Here is a 25,764-nt window from a genome sequence, read left to right as displayed (position 1 = left end):
ATTCTATTTGAAATAATTTGTAAGTAATTGCAATGTATTTTAAGTGCAACCAAAGCAGAAACAACAATTTAATCTGATACAGCCAATAAATAGTTAATAAAGCCAGCGTTTCTAGGCAGCAAAAGTCTATTTACTATGGAAACATTTACCTTGTGGGACATCCCCTTGCCTGGGGAGGGCTGTACCTAGGGCTGAGGAGGATCCAGTCTCAGGTGCTGTGCTGCGTATAGTCACTGTGACTCACAGAGCCCTACCCTGGTGGCTGGATATTTTTCATAAAATGAAGGGCTACTGCACAGAAGGCTTTGTATTGAAAATATGTCTGTCTGGTTCACTTGGGCTTTTCTCATCAGCCAGTGCTTTGTCCTTCAGATCGCAGGTAAGATTTATCAAATGTAAGATTTATCAATATGTTTGCATGCTTTGATCTGTGTCTGAGGTTAGCTGAGGATCTCGGAGGGAGAGGGGAGGTGCAATATACACGTCACCTTATTGGGCAAAGGTATGCACATTTATTTGCTTATTCCTTTTTGTTTTCAGCTAAAATAGAAACAAGTTTGTTAGCTAATAGCTAAATAAATAAATAGCTAATATTCTGCTAATTTGTTTTAGACTTTAGAACCAGAAATGCAGAGAATGTAAACAACCAGACAGATACAACTTTTATAGCAACCACATTTGCAAATTATATAAAAACTACTAAAAATGTATAATTAATGTATAATGGAAAATTGCTTAGAATGACATTTTCTTTCATGCAAAAAAAAAAAAAAAGAGTTTTTGGACAGTAGTCCCCTTCAATTTCTATGAGAGACACTGACACCAATGAGAGACTGAAAGGATAATTCATTGCTAGGGGTCTAGTAGGAGGAGAGAGGGGAAGCAGTCGTATGGCAGAAATGTCAGTAGCAGAGAGCGTGATTGGAAAATATATAAACATACAAATGAGACCGGATACATGATGCAAATATTGAGAAACCGTGGTAGGAAGTGTGTGAACGTGCAGAGAAACCAGAGAGTGGAAACAGATATAGTGAGCAGCTGAGTGTCAGAAACTAGAGGGCAAAGTCAAAGAGGCAACAAGGCATGGACACAGCAGAGAGATGTCTGTTTCCAAAGGGTAGAAAGGACAGAGCAGAATACAATAGACAAACAGTGCCTAGCAATTATAGGTCTAAAAATCTTAACAAGGGGGTAATATTTTCTTTAAAAAATGATAATTCAAGAAATCAAGTAAAATGTAGCATTAATAAATACTTGCCCTCTGTAATCATTTTTGAATTCTGCAGAATTCAGCATTTTGAAAAGCAGCACCAAATAATGCATAGAATGGTCATTTGTCTATTTACCTACAGCTTACAAACTGCATTTTAAATGTAACCCAGAAATAACAATCTAAGGGGCCGATTCACTAAAGGTCAATAAAACAAGTATAGCAAGCGTTAAAAATGTTATCGCTTCTTATTTTTTGCAAGTTAATGCTCGATTCACTAAAAGTACACGTGTCATAATTAAGACGCGATGTTCTTTGCATTATTTAACTCGTGATGACCGATTTTATGCGATATTTTAACGCATGCACGATAATTTCTGCCGCGTGCAAAAAATCGCATGCCATATTAGCCATACATGCCATATTAGCGCAAGCTATTATGCAGGGAGCAGTTTCTGAAAACTACTGTTCTGAAAATGACCATTTCCCTGCAAACTGGAGGCTGCATCACTCTAGGGTCAACACATGCTCCAAATCCCACTGCAAAGTCCATGTTGTGTTGCCAAAAGCTCATGAACTGCAAGTACCGCCTACCCCAAGTAGGTCTTAACATTCGCACAGACTAATGCGATATTTAGCATGTTTAACGCTTCATATGTGTTTGTGAATCATGCGTTAGTACTATTTCTATACGCTAATTAACGCAATGTATTAGAAATAACGCTTTGCGATGATATATCTTTTCCCGCATGCAATATGCGTCTTAACGCATGCGAAATGACTTATGACGAATCGGTACTTATTTATTGTGTGCTTTTTAACACAAAAAAGAATGCGATAAGCGTTATCGACCTTTAGTGAATCGGCCCCCAAGTCTGTTACTGACAGAAAGTATAGAATAATGACCAATCGCTGTCTTAAAACACCATGGTCTACAACTTCTATGTATGTTTGTATAACTTCATTTATAAAGTGCTACTAGTATACACAGTGCTGTACTATTTTACATTACATGTACATATTGGGAAGATATAATACTAAATAATATTAAATAAGTGTAAATATATGGAGATTAAGTGGTTAAGGATACAAGCAGAAGGAAATCACTGTCCCATAGGAATTACTAAGTGGGTGGATAACATTGAAGCACGAATAAGAGGGAAAAATACACAAGGTTTGGGCATTGGTTATTTAGTTTTAAGACTGGGCAGGTAGGGCCAGTGTCGGACTGGCCTACCAGGATACCAGGAAAACTGGCAGAGCAGTGAAGGGCTTTAAATGTCTTTCATTGTCTTTATTCTTTCCATCAGCCATTCTCTTTTAATTTAAGAGTAGTATACTCCAGCAGGCACCAGTAGGAGATAAAGCCAACTAGTTTTGCAAAGTAAAATACAAGTTCCAAGGTGCCCTCAGTGCTGCAAACCTTGTCCCCATGCTGCTGCATACCTCAGACAGAGAACAGGGCCACAAAGACAAGGGACCCTGCTGCCCCATCTTTCCTTTACGGGAATCAGGGCACACAAGGACAAGGTGCTCTGCTGACAACAGAGCTTAGTAGAGGGACCCAAGAAAAGTTCTTCAAACCTTACAACAAAGAAAGTTCCACCAGCACACCCTTACCTCCTCCAACAATTCTTACTCGGTGCACAGCCCAGAGAGTCGGCACTCCCAGCACAGTCCAGCCAAAATAGTTGACCAGCACGAGTGTAATGCAAGCAAGGCTTAGCCCCTGCGTGTTTATTCAAAAAATAGCAGCTGCTACAAAAAAGTACGCTCACCCCAGAAAGCCATATATTTTGGAAAGTACACATTCCCCTGAATCTAAAATGGGTACCTGTGTCTTTCTACAATGACAATAATTTTTTTTCAGGCAAGAATAAAAACGATGCGATAAATTTTTTTTCTTTATAAAATTACATAAGTGCATTAGTGGGTGTGTGTGTACACTAGGCAAAATATGTTTTGTGTGCATGTGTGTGAATGTGTAAGTAAGTGTGAGTGCTGTAAGTGCTGTGTATGTGTGAAACCCCCCAACCCCCCCAAAATGTATGTGTGTGTAAGTGTGAGTATAAGTGTGTATTAGTGTAATATGTGTGTGTATGTGTGTTTGTGTGTGTATGTGGCACTTACCTGGGGTCAAGAAGCTGCAGATCGCAGGAGGGAGACAGGAGATGCAGGCACAGCAGCTGCAGTGAAGGACGAGTTAGTGGGCGGCACAGGAAGCGGGGGGGCGGAGGGGGGAGCAGAGGAAGGGAGGGAGAGAGCAGAAAAAGTCTGGCACGTAGAATCTACGTGCCTGACTTTTTCTATGGGGCCCCTGGGCGATTGCGCCCCAGGGGCCACTAGTTGCCCCCCTCTGCTCGTTCCCTAGGGGGTTCTTTACTTTGCGCTTGTTCTCTGCACTCAGATTAAGCAGCGAGTGCAAAGAACGAGCGCAAGATAAAGAAAACGTAGCTCCTACGTGCTTGGCGTTTAACATTTTTTATGCCAGCACGTAGCAGCTACGTTGTTGGCAGGGAAAGGGTTAAACATATATACATATATCTACTACAGATCCTTTTGTATACAGCTGAGCAGTGGCCCCATGGTTTACGGTCCAACTGGAAGTCTTGATTATTATTCACAGGAGTAATCATAAATTTTTGCATGCACATTGCATAAAGTAACTCACATTACCACATTCGATTAAAATCCAGTAGTCTGATAATGTATTCAAAGGACATCTTCACACATTTAATATGAAGTGTGGCCCTTTTGAATAATCAGGGGGCACAGGGGAGACAACTGAAACCTTTTATTTGGCCCATCCCTGCTTTACATGATATTTTTAAATTATTGCTTTGGAACAAATGAATGTGAATGGATTTACCCTATTGTAGAAATAGATCTAGTTTTAGTTTAAACGTAAAACAGAACTGTAAAATTCAATATGATTCACTGAGTGAAACTATAAATAGGGCAAACTAAAGGCAAATGTATGTATGTATGAGGTCAAGGTAACCATCTAAAGAAAAAACAGAGTAAATGCAGGATTTTCAGAATGCAAAGTTAAATTAGAACAGGTTGAACCTGTTTGAATGGTGTGGCTTTACTATTTTCATCATATTGTTCGTATACCTCAATATTGTCCCTAGTTTGGAGGAACCTATGAGAGGTATGACGTTAAAAACAGGCAGGATTTTGGGTGGATTGTTGTTTTCTTTGTGTAACCAGGTGTTGCTGGATTGGGTCATGATTAATGCTTTATGTTAGCAGCGAGGTTGTTGCACACAGGTAAATTCTTGGCTAGCGAATATAATAAATTGTTGTGTGTGCAGAGAATTTTGCATGAAAACAGGCAATACTTATTCTACCCCAGCCACCTCTCAGTACATGTTTGCAAAAGTGAGCACAAAAGATACTGTTTTTTTACACACAACCAGAAGGAAATTAGAGGAAATGTTGGCTATTACTAAAAAAAAATTCCAGTTTTCTATTTGGAATGTTAAGAGGTTTGATGTTGATTTAAGTCTGCTTGAGTGATCTTTATTATTTCAAGTAGTTCTTTTTTGCAGAATAAAAATCGGATTGTGATTTTTGAAGTAGCGAGCTTTAATTCATCTCTTTACTAATGTATGATAAAATGCAACAGAGATTTTTGTATATGATTTCCTTCTGTCCCTACTATGTAAGGTTAAAAGTCTAGCACCAGAATTCTTGCCTAGCCATGCCACAATTGATGTTGATTTGCACCACCACCCACAGAGGGGCATTATGCAAAACAACCTATAAAATTGTATAGTAAATGAGATGTGGTGTCAGTTTTTAACATCACTGGCAAAAATAACTAAGTCTGATGGATGTATGTGAATGTATTATTAGTGAATTAATTGATAAAAAGTATAAAATTAATATTAATGTATTGGGCAAAATGTTTTACAAAACATTCATATAATAGTAATTCAGTTTACTTAACCAATTGCTGCCCAACTTAATACATAGGGATCAAGTGGGGTTTGTGCGAGAAAGAGAAGGGAAAGAAAATACTTAATTTGATTACTTGGGCAAGGCATATTTGAACGCCTTCTCTGCTCCTATAAACAGATGCAGAAAAGACGTTTGACAGAGTTAGCTTGACATTTTTGAAATTGGTCTTATATAAAGGATTTGGGTTAAATTTCTAAAACAAAATTATGGCTATATATACAGCAACTACAGCAAAAATTAAGTTGAATGGTATTGTAATGATACCTGGTAGTCTAGTGGGACGGCGGGGATGCCCGCCATCTTCTGTTAGGTGCGAATTCCAATGGCAAAATGACCACATAAAGTATTTGGAAGTACTTATACCACAGTATCCAACCTTTGTAAAAACTAGGATGTAAAATATTTTACTAGGTTTGGAAGAATAAACATAATTAAGATGTCAATTCTCTCTAAGATTCTCTACTTACTTCAAACTCTGCTAATCAGTATACCAAGAGAATTGGCAAATTCATATGGAGTGGCAAATGTGCCAGACTTCCCAAAAACTATACTTATTAAACTCAAAGCTGCAGGAGGTTTAAATCTACCAGATCTCTGTTCTTACTACCAAGCAAGTACATACTAACCCTAACTCCTAGAAACAATGGACATTCATAGAGGAACAATGGGTTTGCCACTCCCTTTAAACATATTATGGAATAAAATTAAACACAAAGAGCTACACATTGAGGGTAACTCCCAAATTCAAACAATAGTGGAAACATGGAATTCACCTAATACAAAACTACAGTTATCACCTTATCCCTCACCTCTTCCACTGGGGAATAATCATGATTTCACCCCAGGGATAATAGACAAGGGAATACGATAGGTTTTTCTATTTGCTGTAATAACCTTGAGAATAGAGAAAGAATAACAAATGGAAAACTGTATTGATCACTTTCTCAATAAAGCGACTTGAATACAAAAAAAATAGTAACTCAATTTAAAGACACTTTATATTAACAATTTATTAGTTTATCAGTGTCAAACATGGGTGCTGCATTAATTTTGCCATTACAAAATGCACACTCTTAATGGACAATGAGTTAAAGACTGTTTTAAACAAGTTTGCAACTTATTGGCCAGTGTATGGGGCCGATCAATCAGGCAGGTTTGATGCTTTCAATTCAGTCCTCGTTTGATGGGTCTCTGTAGGCTTCTCTGGATGATCAACCCAATAATCTGGGTGGCCAATTTCAAATTGGGCCCAGACACGCTGGTTTTGTGATCTTGCCAAACATAAGGATCTGGCTCTGTATGCCGACCAATTGTCTAGTATGTAAGTTTTTCCATATCTTAGTTTTGTCCTTCCTATTGACGTTAAGTATCAAGTGCCTTTGTAAGGAATGTTTTTACAAGTTAGAGGGATCTGAGTTCAAACCTACTGATTCAGATAGAAATTACATTATAGCAGGTAAAGGGAAAGCTACATATAAACTATACATTCTTCCTCGTATATTGATGGTGCTGGACACCCTTTATTAATTAACCTATAAAAAGGCTAATCAATCTATAACTAGTCTCTTTATTTTGCTGTGAGGTTTGGCGGCATTTAGCTTGGTGTCACAAAGGATCAAAGGAGTATAACATTGTATCCATCTGGCAAATATCTTGGGCTTCTAGATGGGAGTATAATCATTAATGCCATCATATCAGTTTGTTTATTCTTGTAGCTGTGCAATTGAATGTATCTGTCTGCTTTTTCTGTGTTTTGCATCAGTGACTGTTGGGAGGTGTGACTAAATATATATAAAATATATTATTTACACATATATTAGAGTTGGAAATTGCTGTCTGGATATGAAAATTTAATTTTTGTTTTATATGTCCAAATGTGCAAAATGTGATTATTAATGCAGTTTGACTTATTATTTCCAAAATAATAACACTATATTTGTTGGTTCTAGGCCTTTTGCACCCACCTTTGAATGTTACCACTATATCCCGGAATTTCAGGCTGTTCCTCACATGGGCACCAGATCCTAGGAATCCTCCTAACGTATCCTATCAAGTGGCCTACAGATACATGTAAATATCACTAACCATTACTTATGGAGATGTAATTTACTAGATGAGCTGGATCATATTTAGAGTATGTATAAGTCTAGGATGCAATGAATCAGTTAATGGGTATTAAGCCTAAAAAATGTTTCTAGCATGAAAATGCACATTGTGTTATTCACAACTATATAGATTTATAAACTATGGCCATGTCCTGACCAAAACTTGTATTAACTGTATACAATTTCCAGTAGACTACACCCCTTTTCAAATCTGAAAAAAATAAACCTGTAAGGAGCACATTGTATGTACACTTGGTGCCTATTTATCAAACTGAATACATTTTGACACCAAAAAAGTATAAAAAATAATGTGGAATAAATGGCATTTTTCAGATCAGATAGCGATTTGAGGGTTTTTTCTTTTACACATTTTGATAAACAAGCCTCTAGATATATGGCCAAGTGCAAACAGTTGTTTTTTATCACCAGGTTTATTGAAAAGAATTACATAAATGGACATATATCAAGGAGGAGCATGCAGCTATACATGACCACAAAGGTTCAAAGGTGAGAAGATATACTAAGCTACCAATCAATAAAATGGAGCAGTGCCACACAGAGTATGAAAAACTATGCAAAAAGAACACTATCCAATGACATATCTACTAATCTTTTAAGATTACAAAACAAGCATTTTGTTCATTGAGGTTCTAAGTTACTCTATTTTTTGCCTTTAAGTTGATTTTAAGAGAGTGGAGGTCATTTGGGGAAGCTTTGGGAAGTGCTAAAAACAGCGACATCTATTACTGAGCACCACCACAAAACCTACTTAGGACAGCACTTGGCATGATCTGTGCTATCCAGAGATTCAAGGATGCAATCCCCATAGAAATTACAATTGGTTACACACAAGGCTTAGCACTTGCTTAGCTTCAGTCAATAGTCATATGTAGTATGTAATATTTACTATCATCTTACCTAAAGCATTTTTATGCATATATATATATATATATATATATAAAATATATATAATGTTTGTGAAAGTCAACAATGTGCATTTTCTATTAGCCGATTATTTACTGGAGTGCTTTTAAATATCATTAGGACAGTTTAAAAAATGATAAGTAAAATTTAACTGCTGTTTCAACTAGATGGTATGGAATGCATTTAGGGCTAACTATGTTTTTGTTTAAATGTGGCCCTGGCTGATTTTAACCTTATTGCCTACTTTTTCCACCTTCTTATTTCTAATGCTGGATCTCTATTTAAATTTCATAAATGAAATTTAAAAAAACAAAGAGGCATTTATAAAAGCACTGTCCTAGGAGATGACAGTAATGTTCATTAGAAGGATTAAAGGAGAAGGAGAGTCATTTTGGAATTTGACTGCCAATAGATTTGCCACATTAGTGCCACCTAGAACACTATATTTATTCTGCAGAAATCTTTATCACACCTGAGTAAAGAGCCCTAGAAGCTCCCTCCATTTGCTTAAGATGGCAGTTGCCATTTAAGCTTGGTCTTCATAGTTTCCTGCTGTAGCTCTAGCCCTCTAGCTCTAGGTCAGATTACATATTCCTAAGGGAGAGGGGAGTGAGTTTATACATTCTTATGGGAGGGGGGAGAGGAGAGAGCTGAGCAGACTCTGGCCCCAGGAATGAAGGATTTTTCTGAGAGAGGAAGTCAGATACCCAAGAACATGTTTACAAAACAAGGAGACAAGAAATTCTGTGTTTCTTTCAATAGAAGACCTTTCTGATAACGCTTATTCAGTTTTTTACCTGTCCTTCTCCATTAAAGTGATGCCAGAAGACATCAAACTGAACAAATCTCAATCTAATAGAGCCAAACCCAGCATTTAGTTAACAGTTACAATTAATGATAAATGTGTAAAATATATATGTTTCCTTTTAGAAATTCAAAGTGGAATAAGAAAAATTGCAGAAATATCACTGGCAAAGAATGTGATTTGACCTGCCTCTTTGATTATACTCATAATTACATAGTAGGAGTCAGAACCAAATTTGGATCATCCATGTCAAAGTGGGAAGAAATAAAAGATATATCATACATATTTACAGGTAGGTAGTATGTATGGGGCACACAGATTTCACAAAAGTTTTATATATCTATATCTATACACACACAGTATAACATATATTAGTCCAAAAAACTCAAGTGCTTTAAAAACAAAATAGCGGGGTGCACAGTCAAATATGTACAGTATATTTGTGTATATATACACAAAAGTGACTTTAAGACAGGAATGTGTGACTTTATTTCTAACACATTGGGGCCCTTTCATTAAAGCACCAATTTTTGCCAATTTAAAGCACGATTGGAAAAAATTTGGAATAACCATGATAATTTCTGATGTGCGAAATTTGTGCGAGAATTCTTTTCTTGGTCATACGAAAATATCATGGTTGCGATTCAAAAGTCCCAAAATTTTCATATCCAAACAATTGTAAACGGCGCAAAAACCCATCTGGCTTTGAACCTTCAATGCATGATTTGGAAGCCTCCCATAGGACTCAATGGCACTCTGCTTCAACCTGGCCAAAAGAAAATCACAATGCCAAAGCTTGAATGAATTCCGAAATGGTCGTAGTCTTTGCAAAAAATACAACTTTTTTGTATAAATTAATGCAAAACGTGAAGAAGTCACTTAATTTTAACAATATTATCGTGGTCAAAATGAAAAGTTCTAAAAATTAGAAAAAATACTAATTTTTCTCATTTGTGGTTAATCGTGCTTTAATGAATGGGCCCCTAATGTGTTAGAAAGTCACACACTTTTCAAAGGACTTAATATCTATTAGATACTTGCTGAATATATTTGAAAAGATAAAGAGTGAAAACCTAAGCAATGTTATCAAAAAATATTTTTCATGAGTTTGGTTATCTTTTTGTTACTGCTCCAAGGCTTGAAAACAGGTCACAGGAACCTGAACCTTTCAATGTAGTTAAACAACACAATGTTTTGCGAGTATCTAAAAACACACAATTCCCCAAATGTGATAAAATGCACTAAGTATGCCAATGTGTAGTAACCCATAGCAACCAATAAGATGTTTGATTTTAAACAGGTTGCCAGTAAATTCTACCTGCTGATTGGTTGCTATGGGTTACTGCACCTGGGCAAACTTAGTGCTTTTTATTACATAACCCCCCCAAATGTCTTACCGGACCCTTGTTTGCCTAGGTTAAGGCCACTTTGACTTATATGGTAAGTACTCCCTGGGTGTTCCATGATTTCTCTTTATGCATAATTTTAGCTTTAGGGTCATTATTACACGGCATTGTCCATGATTTAGCACCTGAAGCTTTTAATCTCTTTGTTTTGCAGTGGATCCAGAGGCACCAACATTAGAAGTAAAATTTGTGGACAAGAGCATGTATATTAATGCAGCAGTAAAGACACCACATTGCATAAAAGACATTTACAATTTGAAATACAATATTGAAGCATCTCTAAACAATGCACCAAAGCAGGTACGTGCCCTTATTAGTTTGGTGCATGTGTTTTTAATAACATTTCTTAGCATTTTAAATAGCAACCTACATATATTGACAAATGAACACATTTAACATAACAAATTAGTATTTAACAAAGTAAAAAATTAAAAAGCAAATGCAATGAGAGTTTGCAGCACTGATAACTAAATATGTAACTATGGTACATAGCATCTGGATATATACTTTTCTGTTCCTTAATAAAGTCAACATTTAATTGCTTTTAAATGCAACTACTTTTACAACAATAACTTCAAAACAACTTGAATTTTTTCAACGTGAAACACATTTTAATGTTTGTTAGGATCTTGCTTAGAATGGCATTTTCTTGTTTTGTAAATTTCCCCTATATGGTTGTACACAGCTATGGTTAATGATAAAATCTGAGAATCACTCACCTTAAAAATACCTTCAATCATGCTTGTTTGTGTCTAATGCCCACCCTTTGGGAATTCTCCAACACTACTACTTTTTGTGGAACAAGCCAGGTTTAACTGGCATTATGTAAAATCTCCTCACCTCATGATGTACTTAAGGAACGAGTCCTGTTGTGATGAAACCATTTTTTTTTATATATATATCAAAACTGCGTTAGAGCACAAAAGGAATAATAGGGAAAAGACGCAATTTATAATTGTAAGACATTCCATTTTCTTCAATAGATAAAATTCAAAGAGGTTAAGATGAACTCTGCTGTCATCCTGGATACTACAGGGCTCAGTGGGAATTATTGTGTTGAAGCATTGACAGTATTTACAATGGAACAAAAAAAAATCAGCCAACCATCCAAACCATTTTGCCATCTTTTCAAGGATGAAGGTATTTAATTATAGTTTTTTTAAGTTTCTTACTTAAAGTTAGTCTGGATATGTAGATGTAGAGAATCTTGTTAATTTGGAAGCTTGTCTATTTTGCTCAAAAAGAATGAGGGGAGAAGGGCCACTTTTGTGAAACCAAGTAGAAGTTAGTGCTGTGTGGGGGCTCTAAAATGGCTCTAGGGTACTGCAAATAGAAAGCAGCATAGCAGTATTATGCCATGGATGAGTGTGAACAGGCTGGTGTCCATATACTGGACAATCCTGATAGATTGGGCCATAAGCAGTTTGCTAAAGTAGTAGCAACTCATGGTAGGCAAATTGAGGTTGAAGCATAGTCCAGGCCAAAAGTCAAGGCAGGTGGTAGGCTGAGGCAAAGTCAAAACACAGGTCAGAGGGAAACCATAGAAACTAGGCAATGATGAGGGACTATAACAGAGTACCAAGGTAGGGAATCAAGAATGAGTCAAAAACCATACTGTAGAATAAACAGGAACTCCAGGAGCTTCAGTAGAATACAAGGCTAAAGCAACAGAGCACAATAATCAAGCAACTAATGCTTCCACAAGGCGGGATTATAGATATATACCGTAGATTGCTTATATGCTGCCGTAACAAGGTAGGAGTAAATTGTGTGGCTGTTAGGGTAACTGATAAGCACAAGATCCAAAACCCTCCAGTGGCTTACCAGCATAATGCAGCAGCAATTCAGTATAAAGTGCAAAGCTTGAATCTAAACAGATCCTGCTTAGTGGCTGGGCCTGTGTTAGTAATAGAGGCCTAAGTTATTTATTTAAGTTCTGATAGCCCTTTTAAATAACTTTAACACTTAAATAAAAACTTTAACACCTTTAGGCCTACTTAACAACCTATATCACACTGAACTTTAACGTTGCTGCTTATTTCATGTTAAAGTAAATTGTTTATTGTGTACAAAGGGCAAATGAATTGCCTATTGCAAACTATGGGGCACATTTACTAATCCACGAACGCTCCGAAGGCGTCCAAATGCGTTTTTTTCGTAACGATCAGTATTTTGAGTTTTTTTCCGTAAATTGTCGCAACATTTTCGTAGCCATTACGACTTTTTTGTAAATTGTCGCACCTTTTTCGTAGCCATTAGGATTTGCGTGAATTGTCACGACTTTTTCGTAACCTTCGCGTCGAGTACGAAAGTTTTGGATTCATTCAAGCTTCAGTATCATGACTTTTCTTGGGCCAGGTTGGAGCTGCAGAGTGCCATTGAGTCCAAAATCATGCAAAGTCTGAAAGTTTTTCCCGCCGTTTACGAGCACTCAATACAAAAAAGTCGCAACAATATACGAGCAAATCGTAATGGCTACGAAAAAGTCGCGACAATTCGCGCAAGTCGTAATGGTTACGAAAAAGTCACGACAATTTACGAAAAAATCACAAAAAATGCGAAAAAGTCGCAAAATGTTCGTTTTCCAATCCAAATTTTTCCCATTCGGATTCGTGGATTAGTAAATCAGCCCCTATAAGTATATTATTATATATTCATAGCAGAAGTCCACAATCATATAAAGGCCCAAGGCCAAAAGCAGAGAACTTCATATAGGTTATGGAATGGCAAGGTGACTGCTCCTGCACTACACATATCCTATTATTATTAATATTAGTTTACAGTATTTTCTCAAAAGTTTCAATAAGTCATGTAACAAATGTCATCTGAATACAGCTAAAGAGATTTGTTAGCACTGTGTACAAATGTAAAGCATTTTTCAATAAGTGTTGTACTATATTAAATGTATGCACAGTATAAAACAGCAGTACACCTGACCCTCTGCTTGTTATGGCAGAATGGAATTCTCTGATCAGATAGCACTGATGTATCTGTCGATACGTGGATATCAGTTTACTAGTCAGTGCAGTAACAGAGGTATAAGTACAGGTTGTTTGTGGGAAAGAAAGACAAATTAACTCCTGCAGGTAAAACAAAGATGATACCTTTTACATAGGTAACACAAATATAACTGGTTTATTGGCAATTAAGGAAAATATAGTGAAAGAAATTGCATCAATGCAAAAAAATGTAGTTTGTTTAAGGTGACCACAAAGGTGACCTATGTTAGCACAACTATTTAGCATTAGTGTGTTGAAGATGTAAAACTTAGGGGTACTCTCACGACTTGATACATATGCTCCTGAAAATCCCATATAAATGAATATAGAGGGATAAAATTTCCCACTGGTAGACTGTGTTGAAGCCTACTATGCACCATAGCTTTAGAATAATCTGTGTATGCTTTTCTTATTTAACTAAAATCCCCATCGTAAATCATGTTATAATTATGTGCATTCATAAAATATCACAATATTACCAAACTACCCCGTTCCATTTTTTACATATTTTGGGCAATTGCACATAAGAGTTTAATCAAAATGTTAATAGTATAAATGTATGGCTTCCTATTGATATAAACTTCAAGAACTGCATGTTTTTCTGAGTTTTTTTTATTGTTGCCTAGAAATGTGAACTAGTGGATTTTTGGATTATATCACCTTTTTAGGAAAAACTATTCTACTACAAGTAGTATACCCATAATCAGTATATCCATGCGCAAAGGCCTTTAACTAATAGTTAATGTCATTATTTAAAACTTTGTTACTATGTAATACAGTTACAATACAATGTCATGACTAATGTTACCAATAACTAATAACATTTTTCAATTTTTAGAGTATAACAGTGGCCACAACTGGAGTTTTGCTGTATTGATTTTGTTCCCAATACTTCTCATTTCTGGCATCCTTCTTTATTGTTACATCAAGTCCAGACATCCTGGCGAAGCAAAGAGGCCAGTTGCTTTGGTATGTTTTAAGAAAAATAGGTGTGCTATTATAAAGTTTGCCTTAAAGAAGCAGTAGTAACCAATATATACACAGGTATGGGATCCCTTATACGGAAAGGCCATCTCCCACCATGGACTCCATTATAAGCAAATAATTTTAATTTTTAAAAATGATTTCCCTTTTCTCTGTAATAATAAAACAGTAACTTGTACTTGATCCAATTAAGATATAATTTATCCTTATTAAATGTAAAACAAGCCTATTGGGTTTATTCAATATTGAAATAATTTTCAGTAGACTTAAGTTATGGAGATCCAAATTACCAGATCCCTTATCCAGAAAACGCCAGGTCCTGAGCATTCTGGATAACAGGTCCCATACCTGTATATACAGCAGTGATTTCCAATAAGTGGCTTGTGAGCAACTTGTTGCTCACCAACCCCTTGGATGTTGCTCCCATTTGCCTCAAAGCAGGTGCTTATTTTTTAATTCTTGGCTTGGAGGCAAGTTTTGGAGGCATAACAACCATGTGTACTGCCAAACAGAGCCTCTTGTAGGCTGCCAGTCCACATAGGGGCTACCAAATAGCCAATCACAGCCCTTTCTTGGCACACCAGGAACTTTTTATAATTGTCTTGCTCCCCAACTCTTTTTATATTTGAATGTGGCTCTTGAGTAAGTGAGCCCCAGCACACTCACCAAAAAGCGCAGTTACCCGGTTCTCAGCTCTTACAGGAGATGACAACACATCCCCAATCACAATCACAGTCACTAGTTGAAAAAAAGCAGCCACTTCTTTTATACTAGTGACTATATATACATATATGAAAATATATAATGAAATCTTTATATAGATATATATATAGATCTATCTAAGCAAAGGACCATAAAAAGAATGCAATCACTATGCATCCCCTAATATTTTAGTCCCTGTGGCTCCCCCATTTCAATTACCAGAGCTCAAATAATCCCTCATACAATGGACTTCTATTACACTGATATCTAGTACACTAATATTAAACATAATTACCGTGCAGTGACCAAATATGGAGGAGCTTATTTCCCTTGGGCAAACAAGCATGTTTACAAAAATATGGATACTTGGACACTTTTGGTGTAAAATGCAGGAAAAGCACCTATCAAAATGCATTAGAATTGGTTTGGGGAACTGAAAAAAAACTGGGGGGGGAAGCTATTAAAACATTTGGTGACCAATTTCAAGTTGTCTCCAGATTACTCAGCAGTGTCAACATAATACATGAATTTAAAAGTAAACTACCTTTTTAATATGAACATTTTGTCTTCAGGACATTTGTCATTTATACCCATTATTTTTTTATCCCTGTTGATAAAGCACTTGTGGCTTTTTAAAATTGCCTATTTAATGAACCTGTTACTTTCTTTAATGTTTCTTAGGATTTTTCCAGATTCAGCAGGGAACTGTGTACCTCAGAGTTTTCGGAAATGACTCCCCAACAATATGACAAGATCACTACAGTAGAAATAAGTGGTCAGAACCTGAATATTGATGCCGATTATGAATTAAGTCACTTTAGATACACAAAGACACACCCAGCGCTAAGAGAATTTGGAGAAGATGGATCTAAAAGCCAGATGTCTGGTGGTTACAAGCTTAGCTCCTTAAGATCGTCATTAAAGGATCACAGCTGTGAGAGATGCTCTACCTCAGACTTTAGCTGTGAGGAAAGTGAAAGCTCATCAGGACCACATATTTCTAGACTCCTAACTCTGCATGATATGCAGAAGACTAATTTGGATCACACTCAAGATGAGGATGAAGACAAGATCAAGGAGCCTGATCCCAATGAATTACTATTAAGTACTGTTAAATCAGACTTTTGGAACATGTCCTCATTAGGATCCAAGTCTTTTTGCCCGCTCAATCAAAGCCTTAGTGTGCGCTTTGAGACATTAAAGATTGAAGGGAAGAGTGGTCAGGTGGAAAACTCAGATGGTGAATCTAGTGACCAGTGTTTTTCAGAATTTGAGGATTCAACAGAAGATTTAAATGAGGAGAGTGATACAGAGGATCAATTAAGCAGTAATTCAAATTTGCAAAAGTTAAGATGCTCAGGTTATGAAAGCAGGGGTTATATGGCAAGGTAGTGCTAAAAGTGTGTGTGTGTGTTTGTTATTATTATTATTATTATTCTGAATGTGAATATTTAACTGTAAGCCTCTGTGAGGTCCAAGAAACGTATGACTGACACAAACATATAATGGCTAATTTAGTCAGCCTTTCTTGCTAACTCAATATATCCATATTCCCTTAGATGCAGCAATTAAAGCCTAATTATATATTTCATTTGAAGAGCATGATCATCGTTATTGAAATAGTGCCAACAAATTATACAAGGCTTTCTACTGACTTTATAAGAAACGGGTCTTATGATAAATTGACTGAATGAAGCTATAGGATTATAGGGCTCTGTCTGCAAAGGTTTGCATTCTAAGGCTGATGCTAGACATGGCGTAGGGCTGATATTTTCGGCAAGCGGAAAAATGCTTGGCGAAAATACAGCCCTACGCCTGCTACTTGTGCCTGCACCCGAATGAATGGGATACGCTCGGGTGCAGGCACATGTAGCCAATATACGCATGAAAATGCGAGACATTGCATTCTCTCGCGTTTTCATGCGTATATCGGCGTGAATGTAATTTAGCGCATGTGCGTTCTAATTCTTCAAGCTATTGTATTCATTTATAGGTTGGTTAAAAACGGCATTATTTATTAAAGTTTCCTCAAGTTGTTTTCATTGGTTGGTTAAAAACGGCGTTATTAATTTAATTTATATAAAAAGTGATAATTACGCCTATTGAAATGAATGGACTGTGACGATTACGGCGTAAAATTCACGTACGCCAAAGGAGTATGCGGGTAAATGAATAAGATCGCTGTGCTATTTTCCGTGATGGTGAATAACGGCTGGAAAAGACGCGATTGAGTCGTAAGTTCAGGTTTATGGTGCGTTTAACGCTGAAAAAATGGCGTAAATGATTTTACGCACTTTAATAAATATGCCCCTTACTGTACATGCCCAGAGGTACAGTACAACCCTATAAATGCAAAAGGCAGCATTCCAGAGGGGAGTTTAACTAAGGGGCAGATTTATCAAACGGTGAAAGAGCTCACCACAGAAAAATGTACCCACTCTCTATTCATTCCTATTGAATTTTAATAAGCATATTTTCTTTCACCCACATAAATACACTTTAAAAAATTCCACAGGCCCACGGGCCGAATCTGGCCTGTCTGGCTGTTTTATGTGGCCCTTGGTGAGTGTGTCTGACCATCCAGCATAGTAACTACATGGTGACTAAGACTAAGGGGCTGATTTACTAAGACACGAATTCGAATCCGAATTGGAAAAATTCCGATTGGAAAACGAACATTTTGCGACTTTTTTGTATTTTTTGCGATTTTTTCGGTGCCTTTACGACTTTTCGGAAATTATCGCAACTTTTTCGTTACCAATACGATTTGCGCGAAAAAACACGAGTTTTTCGTAGCCATTCCGAAAGTTGCGCAAAATCTGGCGATTTTTTCGTAGCGTTAAAACTTGCGCGAAAAGTTGGGCCTTTTTCGTAGCGGTAAAACTTAAAAGGTGCGATGTTTCGCGCAAGTTTTAACGCTACGGAAAAATCGCTACTTTTTGCGCAAGTTTTAACGCTACGAAAAATCGGCAGATTTTGGGCAACTTTCGGAATGGCTACGAAAAACTCGCGTTTTTTCGCACAAAACGTATTAGTAATGAAAAAGTCGCGATAATATTCCGAAAAAATCGCAAAATACCGATCATTACTAAAAAAACGCAATCGGACGCATTCGGCCCGTTCGTGGGTTAGTAAATGTGCCCCTAAGTGTCCCATTTATCAATGTACGATTGGGTACGATTACAAAAAATGTGTATTTTTTCTAACTTTTAGAATTGTGCGTATTTTCTGTGATTTTTTGATTCATTTCTGCTACTTTTTCGTTCTTTGTGACAATATGTGTGACAGAATCGTATTTGTCGCAACGAGTACGAAAGTTTCGGATTCATTCAAGCTTCGGTATCGTGACTTTTAAAGTCAGAAAGTTTTTTTGTTTTTTTTGTAACTTATATTTTTATTGTTTTTTCTTTTCTTTTGCAAGTAAACACAATTATATGAACATGGTAAAAGTAGAAAGGACAGGGAAGGGGAGAGGGATATAGTAGCTTTATAGATGTATCAAGAGTTATACATGCAGTTTTCAGTTCTTGGTTCTACTGGTTAGAGTTGAGTTGGGGTGGTGCCAGTTGCTATCCTTGTTGTTGTGGTTATGTGTCCTTGTTCCCCCTGTGTGAGTGATCGGAGTTCCCAGGCGGACCAGACCTTTAAGTATGCTGGAGTCGTATTGCGGAGGTAGGCGATTCTGGATTCAAAATTCCTGTTGCTTTCGATTCGTTGATAGAGTTCTTCCCAGGTTGGGAGGGTTGGTGTTTTCCATTTAGATGCAATGGATATGCGGACTGTAGTTAATATATGGTTGGCAAGTTTTTGTTGCGGTCTGCTAAGGCCAATCAAGGGCCTGCCCAATAAAAAAGTGGTTATGGTTTTTGGGATTGTTTGGTGCATGAGAGATGACAGAAGGTCTTGGACCTTATCCCAGAGAGGTTGCAGAGGGGGGCAGAACCAAAATATATGTGGCACATTTCCAGGGGCTTCCCCACATCTCCAGCATGTCTGTGGGTATTCAGGATATATTTTGTTCAGTCTCGTTGGGGTGAGGTACCAGAACATCAATATTTTATATAGGTTCTCTTTTTGTTTAGTACATGTTACACTTGTCTTAGCGTTCCCCCAAATGAGATCCCAGTCTTCCATTGTAATTTCTGATCCTATCACTTTCAGCATGTAGGAATGTTTATAACCTTGTTCAAGGAATGGGTCGTTAATCAAAGTGTGTATTCTGGATATCAGACCTTTTTGGGGGAGACCTCTGTGGGCTAGGGATTCAAATTGGGTGTGAGAGTTACTTTGAAAGTACCTTAAGAATGGTTCTAAAAAATGTCTTAACTGAAAATACATGTACCAGTGGAGTTGGAGATTTGAAATTTTTTGTTGGAGAGTTTCAAGAGGTAGGATAGACCTTGATGTAGGATTGAGCAGGTCTCTGACCGTAAATAGAGAGATTCTCTCTCTAGGTTGGGTGGGTAAAGCTGTAGCCAGGGGCGGAAACATCGGGTTGCCTAGGACTGCAGTCAGGGGAGAGTATGGGGAGCTGAGCTTATATTTTAATTTAGCCTTCTTCCATACTTTGAGTGTGAATGCAGTCGCTTTCAGCATATTGACCTTAGGTAGTATACAGGTTTGATTGGGCCAGAACCACGCATTAGGGTGGTATGGGTTAAATTGTTCATTTTCTATTTTCACCCATGACATTTCAGAGGACCAGCGGGACCAGGCTAGGATTTGTCGGATATGGGATGCCTCATAGTATTTATGAAGGGTTGGAAGCCCTAAGCCCCCTTGATTGTTTGATATGTTGAGTACCTTTTTGTTGATTCTATGGTGTTTATAACCCCACACAAAGTTGTTGAAGGCAGTGTGCATTTCTTTAAAGAATCTTAATGGGATTTCTACAGGCAGCGTTTCGAAAAGGTACAAGAATTTGGGCAGTATATTCATTTTTGTCAGAAAGTTTTTTGCGCCGTTTACGATCGTTTGGAACTTTCGGATCGTACCACAATATTTTCATAAAACCACAATATTTTCATACGACTGCGATGCGCACATTTTCACGCCTTTAACGCACATCAGAAATGATCGGATTTAATCCAAATTTTTTCTATCATACTTTTAAATGTCCGAAATTTGGACTTTGATAAATGGGCCCCAAATGGCCTGTGTTTTAAATTTTGGCCCCTCTTATGTGATTGAGTTTGAATAGGGAGTGGGCAAATTTTCTATGGTGAGTTCTAATTTCACACTTTGATTAATCTGCCCCAAGTGTCCTTTGACTAACACATATCTCATAGCTCTGTATGGAAATTGACAAGATGGAGAGGGAAGTTTTCCTGAGGCAAAATGCCCAATGTGCAAATTTAGGACTGCTTTGAATATGTCCCGATTTTAAAGTATTGATCTGGCCATTTTATTTTAATTTGTTTTAAATGGTAGCATTTTATCTAATTTAAGGTTGTACCATCCTTCCTATAAAACTGAACACCCATAAATCATATTGCCAAGATGAATGCTTAATCAGGAGTACAAACAAAATAGGTTTTGCATTACTGCACAGAATCAGTGCCTTACTTTTATTCATAGCTTGTGCAGAATCCAAGCTGCGGTTCTTTGGCAGAAATACAGAATTTAACATTGTGGGCTGCTGGCAGGGCTTTTCTTTGTGAAAGGAATAACTTTATGTTAAAAATCTTTTTCCCATGTACATGACTATTATGGGCTGTCAGTGAGTTTTATTTACAGTTACATAAAACTCTGCATTAACGCACACCTAGGAGCTACTCAGTAGTTACATTATATTGCCTAATTTTGGTAGCAATGTTGAATGTTGTTTGGTTACTGCTACTTACTGAATACTGAGCCAGAATACTGATTTGATGAGAAGAACAGATGAGAAGAATTCTATGCACATTTGTTTCTTGTCTGTTATTTCTGGCTAGAGAAAAGACACTTTGGTGTGTGTGCATAGACTTATAGACAGGTTTTATAAAATATTTTTTTATCTGTTTTTATGCACCCAGGGGTGCTCTTGCATGAAGTTGAGAAACTTGTCTCAGCAGCTGGGCCCTGGAGTTTGTCAGGGGCAACAATAAAAGTCAAATTTGCTGTTTTAAAAGCAGAGTTTCAGCTCTGCATTTACCATTTTTGCACTCCTACAGGGGCAAGGAGGGGCTGAATCACTAGTGCAAAGACTGCAATTGTGCTTTATGTACAAGCAATGCTGCCCCTCCTGGTCCCTGTAGGAGCGAAAAAAAAATTAATGTGGGGAGGGAAGAAGGCCGGAATGCCCCTGCATGCACCACAGGGTCATTGAGATTGTGGAAGTCATTACCGAGCACTTGGGCCCCTGGCATAGCTGCTTTAGCCTTAGGGCAGGCTTTAAGGACAGGGCTCCCAATGCTGGTTCTACCTCCTGATGCTTCCTAACTTGTGACTCTGAATAACACACAAGTTATTGGATAGAGCAAACAAGCACAGCACAGAAACCTGTTTCGCCGCACAATTTGTAAATGAAATGGCAAATTAAGGGCTTCTTTGCACATTGTGTTATACATTGTAAATTACCCCTCCTGTGTTATAGCCAGGTAATTCCTGTTCTCTCAAAATGAGAAGACTGAACATGGTTTATTTAATTTAATATAAATGATCTAACCTGAAAAAGTGTTGTTTTGTTTTTTTATGATATGGGGACAATTTTTGCAAAACTACCTCTTTATGCACCAGAAGCAAGGAACTTGTACATAAATTTAGAAGTATTAGTATGCCCTCTAGTGGCCCTTTCTAATAAAACAGCTCCAATGCATTCTTTTTTTTCTGTCAATATTCAATTTCAGTATGCACCATGCAAGTTTAAGCTTACTGCTGACTTATACTATAGGCTAGCAGACTTTGCAGGTTATTTCAAAACCACCCTTTATTTAGTAGTCATACATGGTAAGCTATTTCAAAAAGATTCTCATACATTGCATCTTGTTTGCAGCCTTAAACTCATTTAACCCTCCCCTTAAAACTATAAGCTTGTGAATGCAAGTATATATTTCTATACTAGTTTCCACATATAAATAAAGTTTGTTTTAATCATAAAATGTTTCTGAGGATTTTTCTTTTTGGCTTAAAAAAAATATGTGACCCAGTTTTGCATACATTGTGCTGGACTTGTAGTGGCTGGGTTTGTTTCCCATATTGTGACACCAGAATAAACCATGGAAAAATGAAAGTACAATCATTGCATATTCAGGACTGGGAATGAATGGGCCATTTCAGACTTCATTCATTATTGGTGGTTCTGATTTATGTCATCTGACTCTTCCATTGTATTATTTTGTACTTTTACCTTAGTTGGGATTAAGTACAAGTTACTGTTTCATTATTACAGTGGGCAAAATGGGCATCTGCCCTGGGCCTACCAGGATACCATGCGGGTTCACTAAAATTTTCCTGCAGAGACTTATTCTATTACACATTTCTTGGGGCAGTAAGGGTCCACGAATTAAATTTTGCCCTGGGGTTATTAACATGATAGATGAGACAAGATTATTCATATATTTAGCATAAGATTTACTGACTGAATGGAAATGATAGCTGGAAGGCCACTCCTACAGCACTCCACACAAATAGATGCACAGCCTCAAGATTAACAGACTGGTTGCTGATGAAGGGCGGCATGAGAGTTGCAGTATTGTTGATAAAAGCAAGGTCCTGCGGTGGGTCTAACCCACCACAGCTGACCAGACGGACCAGTGGTCAGGGCACGCAGAAATCAGTGTAGTTAATGTATGTATGTATGTATGTATATCTTTATTTATAAAGCGCTACTTATGTACGCAGCGCTGTACAGTAGAATACATTAATACAAACAGGGGGTTAAAGATAATGGACAAATACAAAGTACAACAATAAATACAAATAAATACAAGGTACAGTTGCAATAAGAGTCAAAAACAAGATGAACGAGGTCCCTGCCCCGTAGAGCTTACAATCTATATGGGAAGTTAAGATGCAGGAAAGGGCCAAACCATGTCGATCCAAGGTCAGCAATCAAAGTCAGCATAGTATATCTCAGGAAGCACGGGAAACAAAATCATAATGATGTCCGAGCATTAGCCTGTTTGCAGAATTGGCTTAAAGGAGAAAGAAAGGTAAAAACTAAGTAAGGTTTATCAGAAAGGTCTATGTAAATACAGCCATAAGCACTCATAGAAACGCTGCTCTGACTTCTCTGTAAAAAGATTTCTTGTGTCTGTAATTCATGTGCCAGAGACACGCAGCTCTCCGGTTCCCCCCTCTCTCAAGAATGCTAAGAACTCCCCCCCCTTAGGAAAGTGGATCTGAGCCAATCAGCAGGAAGCTGACTCATAGGGGCACATTTACTAATCCACGAACGTCCGAAAAGCGGCCGAATGTGGTTTTTTCGTAATGATCGGTATTTTGCGACTTTTTCGTCACTGGCACGACTTTTTTGCGAATTGTCGCAAATTTTTCGAGCGCTCAATACAAAAAAGTCGTGACAATTCGCGAAAGTCGCAATGGCTATGAAAAAGTCGCGACAATTCACGAAAGTCATAATGGCTATGAAAAAGTCACGAAATTCACGAAAGTCGTAATGGCTATGAAAAAGTCGCGACAAGTCGCGCAAGTCGTAACGGCTACGAAAAAGTCGCGACGGTGACAAAAAAATCGCAAAAAATACGAAAAAGTCGCAAAATGTTCGTTTCCAATCCGATTTTTTCCCTTTCGGGATTCGGATTTGTGGATTAGTAAATCAGCCCCATAGTCTTACAAACTGAGCATGTACACTTGTTTCTGCTGCTATAATCCCAGGAGGCAGGGTAGCAGTGCAGGATACATTTTGAACATAAATTAAAAATTGACTCAGCTCCTAAAACCATAAAACTAAGGGAAAACTTCAAAAGAAGTATGAGCATTAATAAAGGTGTGGAGACTAATGGATTTCAAAACAGAGCATAAGCGCAATAAGCAAAAGCATAGAAGATAATTAAGAAGAAAAGAATACAAGGGAAATTGGGGTACAAGAGAAATGATGGAGAATAATATAGAGAGTGGTAGAGAAAGAAAGACCTAAAAAGGAATTGAGGTTAAGAGCAGAACAAAAGGTGAGAGGGTAGGAGAAAGCAGAAGATAAAATAAATCAGAAAAGAGGTGAATAAAATAGCAATGGGCAGGAACTGCAAACCACATGAAAATGAGGGGAAAAGAGACACATTAACGGGCTGATTTATCAAAGTGTGTATTATAATTTTTACTTGAATTCAAATTTTTTGCGAGAAAATGCATTTTAATTTTAATATTTATTAAGTGGGGTGAGGGGGGTGAGCTTGTAGACACATTAAAAATGATGAGTAAAATATGAATCTGAGGTATTATTTGATCACATTTTTTATATAAACAAACATTTGTGTTTATAAAATTTTGAGTTTATTCACATTGGAAAAAAATACAAAAATTCCACAAATATAAATTTTATTGAATAGGCCAATAAATTTAATGTGCTAGCGCAGGGGCAACCTTTCTTACATGTGAGCCACAGTTAAATATGAAAAGTCTTGGAGAGCAACACAAGCATCATAAAAGTTCATGGAGGTGCCAAATAAGGGCTAAGATTGGCTATTAGGGAGCCTCTCTGCACCCTATCAGCTTACAGGAGGCTTTATTTGGTAGTAACTCTTGTTTTTATTCAACCAAAACTTGCCACCAAGTCAGGAATTCAAAAATAACTACCTGGTTTGGGGGGCACTGAGCGCAAGGGGTTGCTGAGCAACATGTTTCTCACTGTGCCAGGGTATCAATATTTCTTTCCAGAAGCCAGAGTTTTAATCAAAGATGTAATTCTAAGAGATTGGTTTTCAGAACTTGTTCAACATGACTGTAATGAATTTAAGCATTCCTGAGACAACCCATAAAAATTATTTAACCATTACTCAGAATATGCACATTTTTCTAGGCGTTATGTAAAATGACTGTAATTCTGCAAAGTCTAGAATTCTACTCCAAGTAACAGTGCTTTTAACTGCTGGCTGTCAGATTAAACTGGCAAACTTCCTCAGCAGGACTGGGGGACTGGGAATTATTATGGGGTAAAAAGCATGGGTCATACCAAATGGGTAAACAAAATAAGGATGGTAAATTTTAAATAAGGAAACAGGGATCTCATAGCAGGCATAAAACTGGTAGGAAATATGATCCACAAGGTTACTTTTGCTGGCTGTGTAGACAGCAAAGTTCTTTTAGGAAATACTGGATGGCTAACAATAAACGTACAGTTTACAACCGATATGGATTCTCATCCAAGAGTTCTTATAACTTGTTTAGTTAGTGCTACCTCTAAGAATGACATGTTCCTTTATTGGAGCCCCCCTGCCCCAAGAACTTTGTGATAGAATAACCCTCAAACGTGTGAAGTTCAATACCAAAGTAGACATGATCCACAGGTGTGCGGACATGGACCAACAGCCCCGGAAACAGATAAAATGATGATGCCACAAGAAAAAAGTGTCTGCATCTACAGGAGGTTTCTGCTATAGGCAAATGCCCTTTTTGTCTATTTATTAAAAGGCCCTGGTAGCAATTAAAGAACAAGGAAAGGTAAAATCTCTAGGGTGTGCCCAAATATCAGGCAAGGCAGCCTTCAGGGGACTACAGCTGGTCT

At 37.4% G+C, this 25,764-nt stretch overlaps 1 protein-coding gene across 1 annotated transcript; it reads left to right on the top strand.

The window, feature by feature from the left end:
* Positions 1 to 318: 318 nt before the first annotated feature.
* ifnlr1 (interferon, lambda receptor 1) lies at positions 319 to 16,496 on the top strand. Its single transcript, NM_001171767.1, has 7 exons — positions 319 to 379; positions 7,129 to 7,249; positions 9,139 to 9,305; positions 10,574 to 10,719; positions 11,403 to 11,559; positions 14,257 to 14,387; positions 15,786 to 16,496. Exons 1-7 carry the CDS (start codon positions 319 to 321, stop codon positions 16,494 to 16,496), a joined length of 1,494 nt encoding a protein of 497 aa, NP_001165238.1.
* Positions 16,497 to 25,764: the final 9,268 nt, after the last annotated feature.

The sequence above is a fragment of the Xenopus tropicalis genome, chromosome 2, assembly GCF_000004195.4.
Source record: "Xenopus tropicalis strain Nigerian chromosome 2, UCB_Xtro_10.0, whole genome shotgun sequence".
In the NCBI taxonomy this organism is placed as follows: Eukaryota; Metazoa; Chordata; class Amphibia; order Anura; family Pipidae; genus Xenopus; species Xenopus tropicalis.
The sequence above is the reverse complement of the archived record's forward strand: the minus strand, read 5'-3'. Positions and strand labels throughout refer to the sequence as shown.

What these genes read in the sequence shown, in the direction of transcription:
- ifnlr1 (NM_001171767.1), top strand. Translation starts at nt 319, where the DNA reads ATGTCTGTCTGGTTCACTTGGGCTTTTCTCATCAGCCAGTGCTTTGTC. An exon ending in TAAACAATGCACCAAAGCAG is followed by an intron (nt 10,720 to 11,402) that starts GTACGTGCCCTT and finishes TTTCTTCAATAG; the next exon opens with ATAAAATTCAAAGAGGTTAA. An exon ending in CCATCTTTTCAAGGATGAAG is followed by an intron (nt 11,560 to 14,256) that starts GTATTTAATTAT and finishes TTCAATTTTTAG; the next exon opens with AGTATAACAGTGGCCACAAC.